At 43.8% G+C, this 19,747-nt stretch overlaps 1 protein-coding gene across 1 annotated transcript in view; it reads left to right on the top strand.

The window, feature by feature from the left end:
- Positions 1-19,747, top strand: part of SCFD1 (sec1 family domain containing 1) — a 709,689-nt gene that overhangs the window by 74,118 nt on the left and 615,824 nt on the right. Inside the window, exons 3-6 of the mRNA XM_086936984.1 lie at positions 12,777-12,865; positions 14,457-14,547; positions 17,732-17,854; positions 18,178-18,265. Of these exons, the coding sequence (XP_086793110.1) occupies positions 12,777-12,865; positions 14,457-14,547; positions 17,732-17,854; positions 18,178-18,265 (391 nt within the window). The remainder of the gene's footprint in view (positions 1-12,776; positions 12,866-14,456; positions 14,548-17,731; positions 17,855-18,177; positions 18,266-19,747) is intronic.

The raw sequence follows: 19,747 nt of genomic DNA, 5'->3' as shown, positions 1-19,747 counted from the left end.
CTAATGTATTTCATTTTTGAAGTTTGGTTAAGTAACATTTTTCATTACCAAAACATCTTTTAACTTTGCGAAGGCAAATTATGGAGAGTAGAGATGCTAGTTCTGAGTCTCGCTATGGGTAAACGGAGCCTCATAAACAAAATACTGGTATGATACGCTAGTATCTATATTACACAACCCTTATCTATAGTGCGTGAAAGAGACCGTAGGTATGACAAAAACACTCAAACACTATTACACTATAGTGTGCTCATAGGTGGAAATTACATTGTCAAAACATAAAGCAGCGCTATCATTGTTGCGGGAGGTGGGGTGGGCAGACGCTATTAACAGTGCATAACTCATTTAGTAAAAAGAGGTAGTGTTTGCCTACCTTTAGCTAAGATTGCTTCGCTTTACCGGGGTATCGTTTTTGTAGCAGCGCTATCATTATTGCGGGAGGCGGGGCGGGCAGACGCTGTAAACAATGCATAGCTTATTTGTAAAAAAGGTTGTGTTAGCCTACCTGTAGCTAAGAGTGTTCCGCTTTACCGGGGTATCGCTTTTGTAGCCGTATGGAGCTCAGAGCTGTTTGTAAAGAGGACTCCATTCGTTTTAAGGGGAATTACTCGTCTTACCGGAGTATCTGGAGGTCATGAATACCGGCGCCATTACCCGCGTGTGTGGAGGATTTCGCCTTGTGCTGACTCTGCCCCGGGGTGTGGCTTGAGTTAGGAGCACTGAGTTTTTAAAGGAGCCTGGTCAATCATCCGGGCGTGTCGATTTCTTAGGTTTTTTTTCGGTGTATTGCTACTCTAGTAGCTTTATTGATCCAAAAAAAGGCTGGATTTGCATTTTAGTCAATTTTTGACACAATTTCATGTTAAGGCACAGTCGTGGTAGTACATCAGGATACCTGGTTGTATCAATTGGCAAATCGGTGCCAAGGGATGGCATCGTTCAACCCCTGTTCACAGGTTTTTAGGCGGTCCACCCACCTTTGTTCTTTTTCGAACAAACGTCGCTCGCAGTTGGTGCTTTTATCAGTAAGCATTTCAAGTACTGTCCAGTGGAGCTCTTCACATGAGTGACCCATCTCTACAAAGTGGGCACATAGTTTTGTGGTATTTTTCTTTAAGCGGATGTTACTCTTATGCTCGCCAATCCTCAGCTTGATTTTGCGGCAGGTCATACCAATGTATTTTTTATTGCATTTGCAGGTGATCATATATATGACATGTGATGAGTTGCAATTCGTATGCTGACGTTGTGTCCATGACAGTGTCTCTGTTAGCTGTAGTGTTTTTGATACTGTGGTTGTTTTGCAGGCTACGCAAGAGCCGCAGGGGTAGTGGCCAGTTACCGGGTTCATAGTCACATCCCTCGTGATGGATTGTTGTTGTTTTCTCAAGGGGCGGGTATGGACCAGAACGTCTTTGATATTCTTTGTTCTGCGATTGGCAAACCTCGGCTTTGGCCAATTGAAGATTCCAGTGTTCAGGATATGCCAGTTTTTGTTTATCAATTTGTTTACCTCATATGTTGATGGGCAGAAGGTGGTAACGCAGGTCGTCAAGTCCTGTATTTGTGCCTTAGGGTAGCTTTGTAGAAGGCACTCCCTGGGTTGATTGTTCGCTCTTTTTTTGCAGTACTTTATTGTTTTTTCATTGTAATTTCTTTTTGACAGTTTCAGACTTAGCTCTTGCGCTTGGGTCAGATAATCTTCTTTTTTACTGCAGTTACGTTTTAGCCTGAGAAACTGGCTAAAAGGAAGATTGTCTCTGAGTGGCTTGGGATGGAAGCTCTGATACGAGAGCAAACTGTTTTTAGCAGTAGGTTTTGTGTAGGTTTTTGTGTGTAGGGTGTTATTTTCCACAAAAATTGTGAGATCCAAGAAGTCCAAACTATTGTTACTGGAAGTGTGAGTGAATTTTAGCCATGGGTCAAGATGGTTGGCCAATGGATAAATTGTTCCAGGTCGACTGATGTATCCCAAATTAGGATCACATCATCTATATACCTCTTCCAGTAAAGGATGCTGGGAGAGAACATGTTAGCTGCATTGTGGATAAACTTACTCTCGAAGTTGCTCACATACAGCCCTGCCACCGATGGAGCGAAGGCACTGCCCATCGATGTTCCATGGGTCTGAAGATAAAGATCTTCCTCGTAAGCAAAAAAGTTTTCTTTCAGAGCTAATTTGCAACATTCGAGAATAAAGTGTCTCGTGTGTTGTATTGCCAGTCTTCAGAGTAAAGTATATCTTCCAATACTTGCAGTGTGTCATCTTGTGGCAGACTAGTAAACAATGATTCCACATCCAAACCCACTAGGATCATTGTGTCTGGATCAAATGTTTTTGCTTGGATCTGTACCAACAGGTCTCGGGTATCTTTGAGATATGATGGTGTTTGTTGTACAAGAGGTTTTAAAAAATTCGTCCGCAAATTTTGAGAGCGGCTCGAGGACTGACCCTGTTCCAGACACTATAGGTCTCCCTGGGGGGGGGGACCTATTTTTGTGAGTTTTTGGAAGTGAGTAGAAGTAGGGAATTTTGGGGTCCGAGGTGATAAGATATTCAGCTTCCTTTTTGGTTACCCAATTCTTGATCTCTGCTTCGTGGACCATACTGGATATTGTGTTTTGCAATCTCTCTGTTGGATCGGTAGTTAGTTTTCTGTAGAATCTTGTATCTGAAAGGAGGGTAAGGCATTGGTCATTGTAGCCGTCTTTACTTAGAATTACAATGCCCCCCCCTTTGTCAGCAGGTTTAACCACTATAGTCTCATTCTGCCTTAGTGAGTCCAGGGCTGCTCGCTCTTTTTTGGAAAGATTTTGGAAGGTTTTTTTATTCTTGTCTAGAAGGTCCACACCTTTCATTAGGGATTGTTCAAAAGTATGGAATTCAGGCGGGACACTGGCATGTGGTGGATTGAATGTAGATTTTTTGCGTAATGAAGTATCACCTTCTATTTGGCTGTTAGTGGTGTTGTGAAAGAATGCTTTTAGCTTGAGAGTTCTACAGAATTCTGCTAGTTCGCTTTTCAGTTTGAAAGTATCCAGTCGGGGTGTCGGCACAAAGCTTAAGCCCTTGTTCAGGACTCCTATTTGGTCTTGGGTCAAATGTAACTCGGAGAGATTCACTACGAGAGATTGGTCTTGCTGGTTGATGGTTGTGTTTGTGCCATGCCCCTGGTCTGGATGTTTCTCTGTTGGTCCTGCCATCTTATTGACTTTTTTCGGCCTCTTGCTTGGTTTTGGCCTCTGGATAAAAAAGGTGCCTCTTGTTGGTGTAGGTTTGGATTTGTGGCCATTTGTTGTTCACCCAGCTGTGGCATCTGTTGCATGCCTCGGTTGAATGGGTCCATCCACCCTCCGTATTGTGGTACAAAAGGCGGATAGCAAGGCATGTTGAAACCCGGGTAGAAGGGTCTCTGCCATCTGTTCCCCCTTCTCGGGCGTTGATTCCTGTAATTATTACGTCCTCTTTTTGTAGTATAGTCATCCGCACTTGTGACGGAATTGTTGGAGGAATTGGTCCCTGTTGATTCATTGTCAGAGCCAGTATCCGGTGTTGTGTATTCATCTGATGTGTATGGATGCATTTTTTCTCGGCTGAATTTCTTTAGATCTTTGCCGAGTTTCTGTAATTTACTCTGCATAATGAATTCACGGGTCTCATCCATTTCTTTATTTATTTCTTCCAGTCTCTTTTTGACGATAGCGGGATTTATGCCTTTCTTTAATTCATTTTCACATTCTTCAATTTCCTTTAATAGGGCATCCGATAATCTTTTTGCCGTCTTGACAATTAGAATAAGGTAGTCCAAGGTACACTTCCAAGAGATGGACGACCAATCCATCCTGAAAGCTAGATCATGCAAAAAAATTCTGGGTGCATTATTGACCCAAAGGCCTCTAGGTGCTGTTTTCACTCTTAAATATTCCGTCATTATTATTCCATGAATGGAGGTCCGGATCTGTTCTCTTTTTTTATCTGTCAGATTGTCCCAATCGTTAGTTTTTTCTAGGGCTTCTATGAGTTCTGCGTTTTGTAACAGTGGTTGCCCTGCCAGTATTTCGTCTATTTCTTTAGCATCAAAACTCAATCCAGGGATGCCTTCCATTACTTCTTTATATATTTGGTAATATATGTAGGAGTAAATGTAATCCCGCAGCTGTGCGCTGCCTATACAGTGATTAATCAGAGGAGGGATAAGGGATCAGAGTCTCCGTTTCATTCCCCAAGGTTAGTTAATAGTTATCAAAAATAGAAAACGGACACTAGTTACACCTTATGACCATTGGTATAAGGGATAAAGATCAGAGTAGCCTCAAAAAACTCTATGTTATGGTTGGAAGGAGGTGCGGTATATCTGGTTCGTCCGCCCCACATTAGAGTTGTGGCAGTTATCATTGGCTACTCCGAAGTAGTGAATATGCCAGCCTCACCCGAGGCGCCTCTGTTCTAGGGTGCAGTGTCCAGAGAATTTGAGTGAAAAAAGGGGTGTAAAGTAAAATGTGCAAAAAAGGAATTTTTTTTTTTAAAAAGGTAAACAACCCGGAAGTTCTTTAATAGGGGTTGTTTTTACCACATTAAAACTTGGGTGGTACGATTTTAGACCGAGTTACTGGGTCTGATAGTATACTTAATAGGGTACGTCGACATGTTTCAGCTCCTTGGGCCTGGAAGGGTCTGCGGAGCTTTCGTCAGGACTCACAAACATAAAGGTATTGTACTTACACAATTAGTGTAGTACCTTTATGCTTAATGTGGTAAAAACAACCCCTATTAAAGAACTTCCGGGTTGTTTACCTTTTTAAAAATTTTTTTTCCTTATTTGCACATTTTACTTTACACCCCTTTTTTCACTCAAATTCTCTGGACACTGCACCCTAGACCAGAGGCGCCTCGGGTGAGGCTGGCATATTCACTACTTCGGAGTAGCCAATGATAACTGCCACAACTCTAATGTGGGGCGGACGAACCAGATATACCGCACCTCCTTCCAACCATAACATAGAGTTTTTTGAGGCTACTCTGATCTTTATCCCTTATACCAATGGTCATAAGGTGTAACTAGTGTCCGTTTTCTATTTTTGATAACTATTAACTAACCTTGGGGAATGAAACGGAGACTCTGATCCCTTATCCCTCCTCTGATTAATCACTGTATAGGCAGCGCACAGCTGCGGGATTACATTTACTCCTACATATATTACCAAATATATAAAGAAGTAATGGAAGGCATCCCTGGATTGAGTTTTGATGCTAAAGAAATAGACGAAATACTGGCAGGGCAACCACTGTTACAAAACGCAGAACTCATAGAAGCCCTAGAAAAAACCAACGATTGGGACAATCTGACAGATAAAAAAGAGAACAGATCCGGACCTCCATTCATGGAATAATAATGACGGAATATTTAAGAGTGAAAACAGCACCTAGAGGCCTTTGGGTCAATAATGCACCCAGAATTTTTTTGCATGATCTAGCTTTCAGGATGGATTGGTCGTCCATCTCTTGGAAGTGTACCTTGGACTACCTTATTCTAATTGTCAAGACGTCAAAAAGATTATCGGATGCCCTATTAAAGGAAATTGAAGAATGTGAAAATGAATTAAAGAAAGGCATAAATCCCGCTATCGTCAAAAAGAGACTGGAAGAAATAAATAAAGAAATGGATGAGACCCGTGAATTCATTATGCAGAGTAAATTACAGAAACTCGGCAAAGATCTAAAGAAATTCAGCCGAGAAAAAATGCATCCATACACATCAGATGAATACACAACACCGGATACTGGCTCTGACAATGAATCAACAGGGACCAATTCCTCCAACAATTCCGTCACAAGTGCGGATGACTATACTACAAAAAGAGGACGTAATAATTACAGGAATCAACGCCCGAGAAGGGGGAACAGATGGCAGAGACCCTTCTACCCGGGTTTCAACATGCCTTGCTATCCGCCTTTTGTACCACAATACGGAGGGTGGATGGACCCATTCAACCGAGGCATGCAACAGATGCCACAGCTGGGTGAACAACAAATGGCCACAAATCCAAACCTACACCAACAAGAGGCACCTTTTTTATCCAGAGGCCAAAACCAAGCAAGAGGCCGAAAAAAGTCAATAAGATGGCAGGACCAACAGAGAAACATCCAGACCAGGAGCATGGCACAAACACAACCATCAACCAGCAAGACCAATCTCTCGTAGTGAATCTCTCCGAGTTACATTTGACCCAAGACCAAATAGGAGTCCTGAACAAGGGCTTAAGCTTTGTGCCGACACCCCGACTGGATACTTTCAAACTGAAAAGCGAACTAGCAGAATTCTGTAGAACTCTCAAGCTAAAAGCATTCTTTCACAACACCACTAACAGCCAAATAGAAGGTGATACTTCATTACGCAAAAAATCTACATTCAATCCACCACATGCCAGTGTCCCGCCTGAATTCCATACTTTTGAACAATCCCTAATGAAAGGTGTGGACCTTCTAGACAAGAATAAAAAAACCTTCCAAAATCTTTCCAAAAAAGAGCGAGCAGCCCTGGACTCACTAAGGCAGAATGAGACTATAGTGGTTAAACCTGCTGACAAAGGGGGGGGCATTGTAATTCTAAGTAAAGACGGCTACAATGACCAATGCCTTACCCTCCTTTCAGATACAAGATTCTACAGAAAACTAACTACCGATCCAACAGAGAGATTGCAAAACACAATATCCAGTATGGTCCACGAAGCAGAGATCAAGAATTGGGTAACCAAAAAGGAAGCTGAATATCTTATCACCTCGGACCCCAAAATTCCCTACTTCTACTCACTTCCAAAAACTCACAAAAATAGGTCCCCCCCCCCAGGGAGACCTATAGTGTCTGGAATAGGGTCAGTCCTCGAGCCGCTCTCAAAATTTGCGGACGAATTTTTAAAACCTCTTGTACAACAAACACCATCATATCTCAAAGATACCCGAGACCTGTTGGTACAGATCCAAGCAAAAACATTTGATCCAGACACAATGATCCTAGTGGGTTTGGATGTGGAATCATTGTTTACTAGTCTGCCACAAGATGACACACTGCAAGTATTGGAAGATATACTTTACTCTGAAGAATGGCAATACAACACACCGAGACACTTTATTCTCGAATGTTGCAAATTAGCTCTGAAAGAAAACTTTTTTGCTTACGAGGAAGATCTTTATCTTCAGACCCATGGAACATCGATGGGCAGTGCCTTCGCTCCATCGGTGGCAGGGCTGTATGTGAGCAACTTCGAGAGTAAGTTTATCCACAATGCAGCTAACATGTTCTCTCCCAGCATCCTTTACTGGAAGAGGTATATAGATGATGTGATCCTAATTTGGGATACATCAGTCGACCTGGAACAATTTATCCATTGGCTCAACCATCTTGACCCATGGCTAAAATTCACTCACACTTCCAGTAACAATAGTTTGGACTTCTTGGATCTCACAATGTTTGTGGAAAATAACACCCTACACACAAAAACCTACACAAAACCTACTGCTAAAAACAGTTTGCTCTCGTATCAGAGCTTCCATCCCAAGCCACTCAGAGACAATCTTCCTTTTAGCCAGTTTCTCAGGCTAAAACGTAACTGCAGTAAAAAAGAAGATTATCTGACCCAAGCGCAAGAGCTAAGTCTGAAACTGTCAAAAAGAAATTACAATGAAAAAACAATAAAGTACTGCAAAAAAAGAGCGAACAATCAACCCAGGGAGTGCCTTCTACAAAGCTACCCTAAGGCACAAATACAGGACTTGACGACCTGCGTTACCACCTTCTGCCCATCAACATATGAGGTAAACAAATTGATAAACAAAAACTGGCATATCCTGAACACTGGAATCTTCAATTGGCCAAAGCCGAGGTTTGCCAATCGCAGAACAAAGAATATCAAAGACGTTCTGGTCCATACCCGCCCCTTGAGAAAACAACAACAATCCATCACGAGGGATGTGACTATGAACCCGGTAACTGGCCACTACCCCTGCGGCTCTTGCGTAGCCTGCAAAACAACCACAGTATCAAAAACACTACAGCTAACAGAGACACTGTCATGGACACAACGTCAGCATACGAATTGCAACTCATCACATGTCATATATATGATCACCTGCAAATGCAATAAAAAATACATTGGTATGACCTGCCGCAAAATCAAGCTGAGGATTGGCGAGCATAAGAGTAACATCCGCTTAAAGAAAAATACCACAAAACTATGTGCCCACTTTGTAGAGATGGGTCACTCATGTGAAGAGCTCCACTGGACAGTACTTGAAATGCTTACTGATAAAAGCACCAACTGCGAGCGACGTTTGTTCGAAAAAGAACAAAGGTGGGTGGACCGCCTAAAAACCTGTGAACAGGGGTTGAACGATGCCATCCCTTGGCACCGATTTGCCAATTGATACAACCAGGTATCCTGATGTACTACCACGACTGTGCCTTAACATGAAATTGTGTCAAAAATTGACTAAAATGCAAATCCAGCCTTTTTTTGGATCAATAAAGCTACTAGAGTAGCAATACACCGAAAAAAAACCTAAGAAATCGACACGCCCGGATGATTGACCAGGCTCCTTTAAAAACTCAGTGCTCCTAACTCAAGCCACACCCCGGGACAGAGTCAGCACAAGGCGAAATCCTCCACACACGCGGGTAATGGCGCCGGTATTCATGACCTCCAGATACTCCGGTAAGACGAGTAATTCCCCTTAAAACTAATGGAGTCCTCTTTACAAACAGCTCTGAGCTCCATACGGCTACAAAAGCGATACCCCGGTAAAGCGGAACACTCTTAGCTACAGGTAGGCTAACACGACCTTTTTTACAAATAAGCTATGCATTGTTTACAGCGTCTGCCCGCCCCGCCCCCCGCAATAATGATAGCGCTGCTACAAAAACGATACCCCGGTAAAGCGAAGCAATCTTAGCTAAAGGTAGGCAAACACTACCTCTTTTTACTAAATGAGTTATGCACTGTTAATAGCGTCTGCCCACCCCACCTCCCGCAACAATGATAGCGCTGCTTTATGTTTTGACAATGTAATTTCCACCTATGAGCACACTATAGTGTAATAGTGTTTGAGTGTTTTTGTCATACCTACGGTCTCTTTCACGCACTATAGATAAGGGTTGTGTAATATAGATACTAGCGTATCATACCAGTATTTTGTTTATGAGGCTCCGTTTACCCATAGCGAGACTCAGAACTAGCATCTCTACTCTCCATAATTTGCCTTCGCAAAGTTAAAAGATGTTTTGGTAATGAAAAATGTTACTTAACCAAACTTCAAAAATGAAATACATTAGAAAGTAACGAAATTAGGTGTGTATGTGTATGCAATCTATGTACATTATTTTCGTCTCATTGCAGATTATGAAGGAAAATTTCCTAACTATATAATCAAAACAAGAGTGCTTGTACGCCAAATAAGACTACACTAATTGTGTAAGTACAATACCTTTATGTTTGTGAGTCCTGACGAAAGCTCCGCAGACCCTTCCAGGCCCAAGGAGCTGAAACATGTCGACGTACCCTATTAAGTATACTATCAGACCCAGTAACTCGGTCTAAAATCGTACCACCCAAGTTTTAATGTGGTAAAAACAACCCCTATTAAAGAACTTCCGGGTTGTTTACCTTTTTAAAATTTTTTTTTCCTTTTTTGCACATTTTACTTTACACCCCTTTTTTCACTCAAATTCTCTGGACACTGCACCCTAGACCAGAGGCGCCTCGGGTGAGGCTGGCATATTCACTACTTCGGAGTAGCCAATGATAACTGCCACAACTCTAATGTGGGGCGGACGAACCAGATATACCGCACCTCCTTCCAACCATAACATAGAGTTTTTTGAGGCTACTCTGATCTTTATCCCTTATACCAATGGTCATAAGGTGTAACTAGTGTCCGTTTTCTATTTTTGATAACTATTAACTAACCTTGGGGAATGAAACGGAGACTCTGATCCCTTATCCCTCCTCTGATTAATCACTACCCAGAGGGTCAGTCATCTATCCAGACAAACTGGTCCTTTGGATTATAGCATTCCTTCTTACGGAAGGTGGTAACTTCCTTTCATGTAGGCCACCCCATGACCCTGCCTATCTTTTACACTGCCTCACCCCTCTAAAAAAAGAGAGACTGCATTGGCTGGACCCAAAAAGAGCGTTGTCCCACTGTGGCATAATGAAGGGTGCAGGTGGGAACAAGTGTTAGATACCTTTCAAAAACCTATGTACAATAGGAAACTTGAACAGGAAAGGCTGATGTAGCAACCACAAAAAGCAGAGATTGCAGATAGATAGCCTTTCAAAGTGCCAAAAGCAGAGCTGTGCTGTGCCAACATAAGAATGAACAATAGAACATGGGAAAGGTATGCAGAAAGAGGGTTGGCTTGTCTGTACATCATTCCACACACTTGTTCCAACACCAGGTGTATACCGCTTTGGTGGAGGGACGCCTGGCTGCCAAGATAACATTTCAGACTTCGGACAGAATGTCGAAAGATGGCAACTGTCGCTACTCATTCACCATGAAAGCGAATCGGTTTCAGGTTCGGATGCAGAACCTTGCCCTGTTGTTGCGACAGAAGATGCTCCCAAAGGGGCAGCCTGATCAGGTGGCAGATGCTCATGTTCAACAGCTCAGGATACCACTCTTTGTGCCAATCCAGAGCCACTAGAATGACTTGGAAACGGACATTCAAGATCCTCCTGAGAACTTTGGGAAGGAGTGGTATTTGTGGAAACGCGTAGAGGAGGCCTGAGCTCCACATGAGATGAAAAGCATCTCTGACCCAGAGACGCCTTGGAAACTCCAGCACACAAAACTGCTGACATTGGCATTCTCGACATCAATCAGTGTATAATACACAACAAGGCAAACAGATAATTGTCCAATATTTCAAAAAGCCTCATCAGGGGCCAAAATTCATTAAAGTCTTATATTGTTGGGACTGAGCATTATGTTCACCAAATCAATAGCCCAACATAGTATTGCAAGAATTCAGCTAAGGAATTCCAATGACGTTTCGACCTGCCAAGTTAAAGTGTCAGTAATGCATCATTAAAGGGTCTTCATTAGAATAATCAAAAGGAACACTCAAGTCGTCTGCTTGGCAAACAGTAAGGAAAACCTGTGCAAGCAAAGAGAGTCAAGTCTTCATTCTTGAAAAGAATACTGACTGGAGATGTTTGATATTAGGACCCAGTGTGAGAGTATCTGGGCAGGCTCCATAGACATGTGCTAAATATTGTTAATGCTCTACATGAGTGACACCCAAGCGAGAGCTCACAAGGCTGAGCATGTTCTTCAGATTATCATCAGCATTAGCATTATTATGCGCATCTCTATGGAGCCTGCCCAGATACTTTCACACTGGGTCCTCGTATATAACGTCTTCCATTCAGAGGTCCTTTCAAGAATGAAGACTTGGCTCTTGTTGCCTAGCAGATGACTTAACTGTTTGTTTCGGCTGTCCTGATGAAGACCCCTTGTTGATGCATTATTGACACTTTCACTTGGCGGGTCAAAACATCAACGGAATTCCTTGCCTGGATCCTTGCAATACTGTGTTGGTCTATTGATTTGGTGAACATAATGCTCAATCCCAACAATATTGGACTTAAATTAATGTTGGCCCCTGTCCAGGCGTTTTGAAACAGTGTGCAATTGTCTATTTACCTTGTTGTGTTTTATACACTGATTGACAGTTTGCACGAGCAGCAGTGCACTAACAAAGGAGCACCCTTATCAATGTTATTGTAAATAATATATTTGCTGAAAAACGTTTTTCCATACATGTTGATCTTTTATTCACCTCTCCACTGTGTTATATATTTAGCATATAGTTAATTTACAGTTGCTTGCAATATATGTATATCCAACAGAGCCCTTTGCTTAGTGTGGTATTCTACATAACCAAGGTTCTGATGAACACAGGGTCACCCCATAGTCAAGAACTGCTAGTGTTAAACCTAAATGTAATACAAGATCTTCCCCCATCTCTAAACCTAACCCTAAATCTTAACTTTACCCTTACCTTAGCACACCCCGAAACCAAGTTTACCCTTTTATATTAATGAAAACCCATGTACCATTGTCAGTCGAGTTCTTAAACCTTACCCTTACTTTCACTATGACTCTAAGCTACCCTGAGCCCTGTCAGTCCCAGTGGAGTGCTATCCCAGTAAATCTCATGTCTGAGTGCTACTCTATCTAGTGGTATGTGCATGTAGTGGTGTTCTACGAAGAGGCGTACTTTTTATGTGATGGCTTCATGCAAGTGCACATCGGTGTAGTCAATTCCCTCTAGAAGGGGTCGCCTTCAAGGTATTGGATAGACACCGTACAAGTCTATAGGACTTGGTCCAGAATTGTAGGTTAGCTCATATTTGTAGTTTTACTGTTCTGTTCTGTTAGTGCTGGGATACCTTGTAGGGTGAGGGTCACACTTTAATGTTTACTAGTAAATCATATAGTATACTAGAATTCTGTGCAGGCACTGTCGACCCACTTTCTATGGGATTTGAATCATGGATCCTGTGTAATGCTCTGTAAAACACTAGAGTCGGTTTCACTGAACAGGATATTAGTAGAGTTAATTTGAGGATTTCTCAGAGCCATTGATTTTCAGCGGGTGCGGTCTCATAGAAAGCAGCCTGGCCACGAGAGCTCCATGAGGAGGCTATTCAGTTCCAGTCTTTGGGGTACTGTGGTTTGAACCCCTCTCCTCAGTCTTCCTTTGACTTTACAGGTGCTGATCTACGATCGCTTCGGCCAAGACATCATCTCACCCTTGCTGTCCGTGAAGGAGCTCCGAGACATGGGGATCACGCTGCACCTGTGAGTTTCACTGTGGGGGAAAGAGCAGTGTGGGGCTTGGAACAAAAGACTGGGAAGCCTGGATCAGAGCAGCTTGATGTGCTTGGAAATGATAGGTTTCCAGATAACCACTAGAGGACTGTGACATGTTGTGGATCTGCAACAGCCCTGTTAGGATTTAGGGGCACCATCCCTTTGGGAAATCTCTGTCTTGACTAGAAGAACAGTCCACCTCGGATGGGGCCAACCAGGACATTGACCCACTATTAAATGTTAGGACCCACTTTCATTTCTTTTTCATGGTTGATAATGGCTGTGCTGGTGTGGGAGGAAGCTCATGTATGCTCTGAACACCCTAAAAGAAACATCAAATTATTGTCGTGTAAAACAGCTGAAAACTCAGGCGAGGTGTCACAACAGTTATCGTTTGGCATATCTTATCCTAGAGACCTGTTTGAAGGCAATAGGTTCCGAGATCAGACAGCTTGAGGGAATATTCCAGTAATGTCACTGTTTAATGTTCAGCATTAAATTGTGGTTAGAAAGACGCCCACTGATGCATGTCAGTCAGTCCGGGAGCATCAGCAGATGTCTGGTACCCATAGAACAGTAAGGGAGGTGACAATGCTGCTGGAGAGGTTCATGAACAACTCAGTACTAACATGGTGAGACATGCTGGATAGACCATGTCTTCAGTACTCAGCCAGTGCAGTAAAGGACCTTGTGTTGAGATGCGATCGAAAATGTTATATTGAGCGCTCCCCCACTCTATGATACTCATCCCTTCATTGGATTTTTGTGTTGTTGTGTAAGACCAGGAAAACGTCTTACTGAGTGTTGCATTTCACCTAGTTTAAAACATACAAAAGTATTATAATCATAAAGCTCCGAAATTACATTGTTAAATTAAATGTTTGACTTTAGCCGCCCCAACACTACCTATAATCAACGTTCATTGATTTAGATTTTCTATGCCTCAGTGGAGTACATTGTCTAGTTTGAAAAAAAATACCCCCAGGCATCTGTTTTTGTTGCCAGTAGGGTCTGATTCACTCTGAAGCTTATAAAACTCTGAGATAAATGATGTCATCCATTAAGAATATAACAACCTGGAGACAAAACTGCGTTAACCTCTGCATTGAATGTCAGGGCTGTGTCCAAGATCTCTCCTAAACGCATACCCAGCTCTCTTACGTAGACTGCAGTTCCAAGAGTCGAGGAGCCAGGAAGTGTGAAGAGGCGGCTTTTGGGGAAAGTCTTGCGTCTAAGTTGCAAGAACACCACAAAGTCCTGCAAGTGACGCAAGGTAGCAGATCTAGCAGTTCACCAAAAGCACATGTGCACTTTTCATAGCTGTGTTACCTGAACCTAGTATTATTCGCTGGGCTTCCCTTAAACTGGGCAAGTGGAAGAGGGCAGTCTAGCTCAGCCTCAAAGGAATGCTTGTGCTTAAGCCCCCCAGTGCTCCTCTTGTATAGCATCAGATAATGCAGCAGAAGTGCTCAGGTAGAACTGCTAGATCTGCTGTCTTATGCCGCTGGAGGCCTGCAGAGGTTGTATGTATACCCTGGGACCATACCTTACTATGTCTGTTTTCACATCCTTTCCCAAGGCTTTTACATTCCGATCGAGACGCGATCCCTGATGTTCCCGCAGTGTACTTTGTGATGCCAACAGAGGAAAACATTGACCGGATATGCCAAGTAAGTTGTTTTACCGCTTTGAAATTGCTGGCGTGCCTACTGTAACAGACATTATTTGGGAGAAATGTATTCTCTGAGGGCTAGAACTAAAAGGTGAAAGACCAACTGGGATGTGGCAACAATTGAAGCCCCTTGAAGCCATACCGGGTTAGGGCAATGCCTCTTACACTCAGAACTAACCAAAGTCTCCACAGTTCCTTGGGTGCCAGTTCTCTAGGTGCATAGGATCCGCTCCCTTGGGACACTGTTGAAAGTCCTGTACAAAGAACAACTACAGCTTTGTTTTCAGACTGCTACTGGGCGTTGGCTGCAGTTGAGCTGTAAGACAGTGCTGCAGTGTTCTGTGCCTTCCCACTGGTTTACAATGGGGCATTCTATGTGGGAGCCGTTCGAGACAGTCCCTTCTCACATCGCAGCCATGAGCTGTAATCAGATCTGTAAGAGCTGTATCACGCCAGCTAGTCTGCGGAGATGCTTCCTTGTCCCCGTAACTCTGAGGCTTTCGGCTCCAAGTAATTGTTTTCCTCACCTTCGAATAACAAAGAGAGATCCTCCTTCATCAGGCCTAGAAAGAACCAGCAGCATTCTGGTGTCCATTGTTCATGCTTGTCAGGTTATGTTTGCATGCAGGTCATTGGATAGGAAGGATGGGGACTGAAGGACAGTTCACACGAGTACTTTACCCAATTGCCAGTGATGAGCAGTCATAACAATCAGAGATTAAAGAACATTCTAAGTGTGATCCCTTGGGAGACATTTCATACTCAGTGCAGGCACCTGTTAGAGAAGCCGTTTGGACAGAACCCTCCAACAAAGCTGGAAGAGAGGGTACTGCAGGCCATTACACAGGAAAAAGACCTTGGAATGATCTACTGACCTCAACGTTTACTCACTATGGAACAAGGAGGGGAAAAGTGTTAGATGGATTGTCTGTGCTCATCAAGAAGTGTGAAGAATATTGTGGTACAGAACCAGGAAGTGTGTTAAATGATGTGATGTAGATGGGGAATCAGACACATGTTATGGTGCAGGGCAGAGAGCCAAAGGATTTTTTGTAGTGCAGATCTGAAAGCCAGAGGAACGTTATGGTGTGTAGCTGCAAGCCAGGGGCTGTTGTGGTGCGAGTTAGAGAGCTTGATAAATGTTGGGATTGAGAGCAGAGAGGCAATGGACTGTTGTGGTACAAAACAGAAAGCCGGATATGTATTGGGGGAGAACAGAGAACTCAAGGAATATTATGCAGAGGGATGAAAGATAGTAATGTTAGGATGCAGTGCTAGGAAAAGATACACTGCTGAGCAGAGGTAAGAGGAATGTTATGGTGAAGAAGAGATAGCCAGACCAATGCTAAGGAGCAGAGATCCAGCATAATATGATACAGAGCAGAGGCTCGGAGGAAGTCAAGGTTCTGAGAAAGACACAATGGAATGATGGATTGTAGAACAGAGGTCCAGAGGAATGTTTTTTTCCCCTGTTTTTTTAATCAATTTTTATTTATTAGGTTTACATCTCCAGCACAATAAATCAAGTAAGGTACAAACATACAGCATAATCGCCTTTGGTTTCGGGAAAGTTTGCATGACAACATTAGCAATCGGCAGGCTGTATAACAACAACGAGGATGGGGGGGGTTCCTTTGTCTGCCACTTTTGTATTTACATTTTTCATTTAAACATTATTGAACTATAAAAGAACTCTCCCCCACCCCCCCAACCATGTCCCTTTCCAAACTCCCCCCCTCATCCCCAAACCCTGCTGCCGGGTCCATAGAAAGAATAAAAATAAGGTCCGAGTCACGTGCTTCCTTTGGTGGATCACCTTGTGCCACTTCTTCCTGAGCTGGAGGCTCCCCCTGCCCCATGGGTACTGATTCCGAACTGCTCTGAGGTCCAGAGAAATGTTACGATACAGAGCAAAGACCCAGAGCAGTCTTAAGGGGCAGAGGCGTGGAGGAATGCTGGAATGTGAACAAAGGTCCAGAGGACTGTCATGATACTGAGCAAGACCGAGAGCAGTCTTGAGGGCAGAGGCGTGGAGGAATTCTGTAATGTATAACACAGGTCCAGAGGAATGTCACAATACAGAGCAAAGACCCAGAGCAGTCTTGAGGGGCAGAGGCGTGGACGAATGCTGGAATGTGTAACAGAGGTCTCGAAGAATGTGACAATACTGAGCAAAGACCGAGAGGAGTCTCAATGGGCCGAGGCATGGAGGAATGCTGGAATGTAGAATAGAGGCCCAGAGGAATGTCACAATACTGAGCAAAGACTAAGAGGAGTCTCAAGGGGCAGAGGCGTGGAGGAATGCTGGAATGTGTAACAGAGGTCTCAAAGAATGTGACGATACAGTGCAAAGACAGCGAACAGTCTTAAGGGGCAGAGGCCTTAGGAATGCTGGAATGTATAACAAAGGTCCAGAGGAATACTACGACACAGAGCAGTGTTAAGGGGCAGAGGCCTTAAGAATGTTGGATCGTAGAGAAAAGGGAATATTGGTATGTAGTGGGAAATGCAAGCCAGCAGGAAAAAAGAAATGTTGAGTTGCAGTTCTATACATCACTGGTGAAGCATCTTCTGGAGCATGAGGTCCAACTCTGGAGTCTTCATCCAGGGTGTTGGGTTCAGTTTCTGAAGGCCTTCTAGCCAGACTGCTATATAGAGTGTCACTAGGACGAGAGTAGAACAGTCTTTTCAAGAGACATTACTGCGTAGTTTGGGTATGAGGTCTTAGCCGAGGACATGCTGCAGGCAGTCTGTGCTGTAGAGAGGACTCCCACCTTTGGACACGTCAAAGGTAGTATGTGCTCTTGAGTCAGTGGGTGGAGGGGGACTTGTACGCATGTACTGCAGGGTGAGTGGGCAGAATTGCCATCACGTATCCTGAAGGGAGTGTATACTACAGGATTGGTGAGTATGGGCTCTCCTGAGATGTTAGCATGGCTCTTCTGTAAGATCAGAGAAAGAGGGTGTCCCCTTTCTCTGGACTGTTGGAGTACTGTGCGCTGAGGGCTGGTGAGGGATACTGGGAGTACCTTGTCTTATTAGATGGGTAAGGAGCGGGTGACCCCTCCTTTGGGATATCGGGAGCACCGCCTTGGGGTTTATTTTCACAGCTTTCTCCATCTTCTTCCTATTGGCTGTAACATCACTCTAGCTGAGATGACTATTCCTTTTTGCCCCTACAGGACTTGCGGAACCAGCTGTATGAAGCCTATTATTTAAATTTTATATCTGCCATCTCAAGGAGTAAATTAGAAGATATTGCGAGCGCCGCCCTGGCCGCCACTGCAGTCACGCAAGTGGCCAAGGTATGTTGTTTGTTGAGGTTCTGAACGTGGTGACTGATTCCTGCAGATCTTGTGGTGACTGACCACCGCTGAGGGACAAGAACAGGTAGAATCAGCCTTAACCTGCAGTCGCTCCTGCTTTTCCATGCACAAGTCTACAGGAGGAGTTCAATTCTGCCTTGCAGCAGGCCTCTCTTCTCTCCCTTACACGCACACACGCAGACACACACCATCCCCTTCCCACGCACCAGACCCTCTATGATGCTTTGCAGAGAGGGAATAACCGAATGTCCCAAAACATTACCTTTGAGTAACAGTAACCCCTTGTGTCTTTTCTTTTGTAGGTGTTTGACCAATATCTCAATTTCATCACGCTAGAAGATGACATGTTCGTGCTGTGCAACCAAAACAAAGAGCTTGTCTCGTACCGAGGTGAGTCCACTGAAGCTGTGCGAGATCTGAGCTGGCTGTGACACGCCCCCCACCCCCTCCTGATTTAATCTGTCTTAAGAGAACACAAAGTATTCTTGCAGGGCTGAATTCCCAACCTGACAGTCCTCTTGAGAAACCCAGCTCTGGAGAATGCTATTGTTTTTCCACTGAAAAACATTGATACAGCTCACTACAGACAGCGCACCAGGAAGGCGAGCTTGGACAACGAGCCAGTGTGGTCAAAGGCTGAGGTGTAAAGGGGCCAATACTGCTGGGTACCCTGGGAAGGTGAGCATAGACAACAAGCCCATGTGGTGGAAAGCTGAGGTGTAAAGGTGCCAATACCGATGGGTACCCTGGGAAATCGAGCATAGAAAATGAGCCCATGTGACCGAAGGCTGAGGTGTAAAGGTGCCAATACTGATGAGTACCCCGGGAAGGTGAGCATAGACCAGGAGCCCGTGTGGTGGAAGGCTGAGGTGTAAAGGTGCCAATACCGATGGGTACCCCCGGAAATCGAGCATAGACAACGAGCCTATGTGCCTGAAGGCGGAGGTGTAAAGGTGGTTTTCTCAGGGTACCCCATACTACATGTTGACATAGACTCCATACTAGGGAACCCAAACTCATTAAGGTCTCGTTTCTCCCTGGTATTAACCCCTGATTTTAACCATACCAGCTAGGAGCGGGAATAAAATAGTAGCTCCCTTGTTAGGTATTTTTAAGACTAATCTTCCTTCCACTCCACATCACTGTTCCTCTCATAGTCCATAACTAAGTGCTCCTATGTAGTTCGCAAGTTTAGACCACGAGCCCATGTGGTCGAAGACTGAGGTTTAAAGGTGCCAATACTCAGGGGTACCCCTCTTGCACGAGCCTAGTCTGAAGGGTATGTCTTGTAGCAGCAGGCAGTGGACCTTTACTGGCAAGTGATTTGGCAGTGTCAGTCAGAAATACTTTTATTTGATTTCAATTAAAAAATCATAAAAGGGTGGGGAACCACCTTAAATAAAAAAAGACATTTTAAATTATAAAACAGTGGAATTTAAAACATTAAGACTGTGCCATTGATGGGTATGCTGGAACTAATTAAATTAGTGAATGGTTTCCTTTTTATTCACCTCTCTTGCTGCCATTTTGAGAAATGTTATTGCCCTACAGGACAGTTGGATTGATGACCCTCCAAGGCATTGGATGACAGCTGCTCTACATGTCTGTATTTCTTCCTTCCTTAAGGCTTCCCGAAGGATCGTTCTTCGGGTAGGTGCCAGGGAGGGGCATATGCATAGCAGGTGTAGAAGGGACTCTTCCTGACCTCCGCATAAGCGACATTCCTTAGATTGCCAGAGGTGTTTCCATTTTGGTGTCAGATCTTTTGATGGAAATGACCCCAGCCGCAGTAACGTTAAGTACTGTTTTCTCTCCTGGGAGAAATGATCAAGTAAATATGATTGAGGTTTCAGCCGCTGGTAGCCTTGAATC

The sequence above is a fragment of the Lissotriton vulgaris genome, chromosome 9, assembly GCF_964263255.1.
Source record: "Lissotriton vulgaris chromosome 9, aLisVul1.2, whole genome shotgun sequence".
NCBI classification, from domain to species: Eukaryota; Metazoa; Chordata; class Amphibia; order Caudata; family Salamandridae; genus Lissotriton; species Lissotriton vulgaris.
Note: the sequence above shows the minus strand (reverse complement) of the source record. Positions and strands in the feature narration are given on the sequence as shown.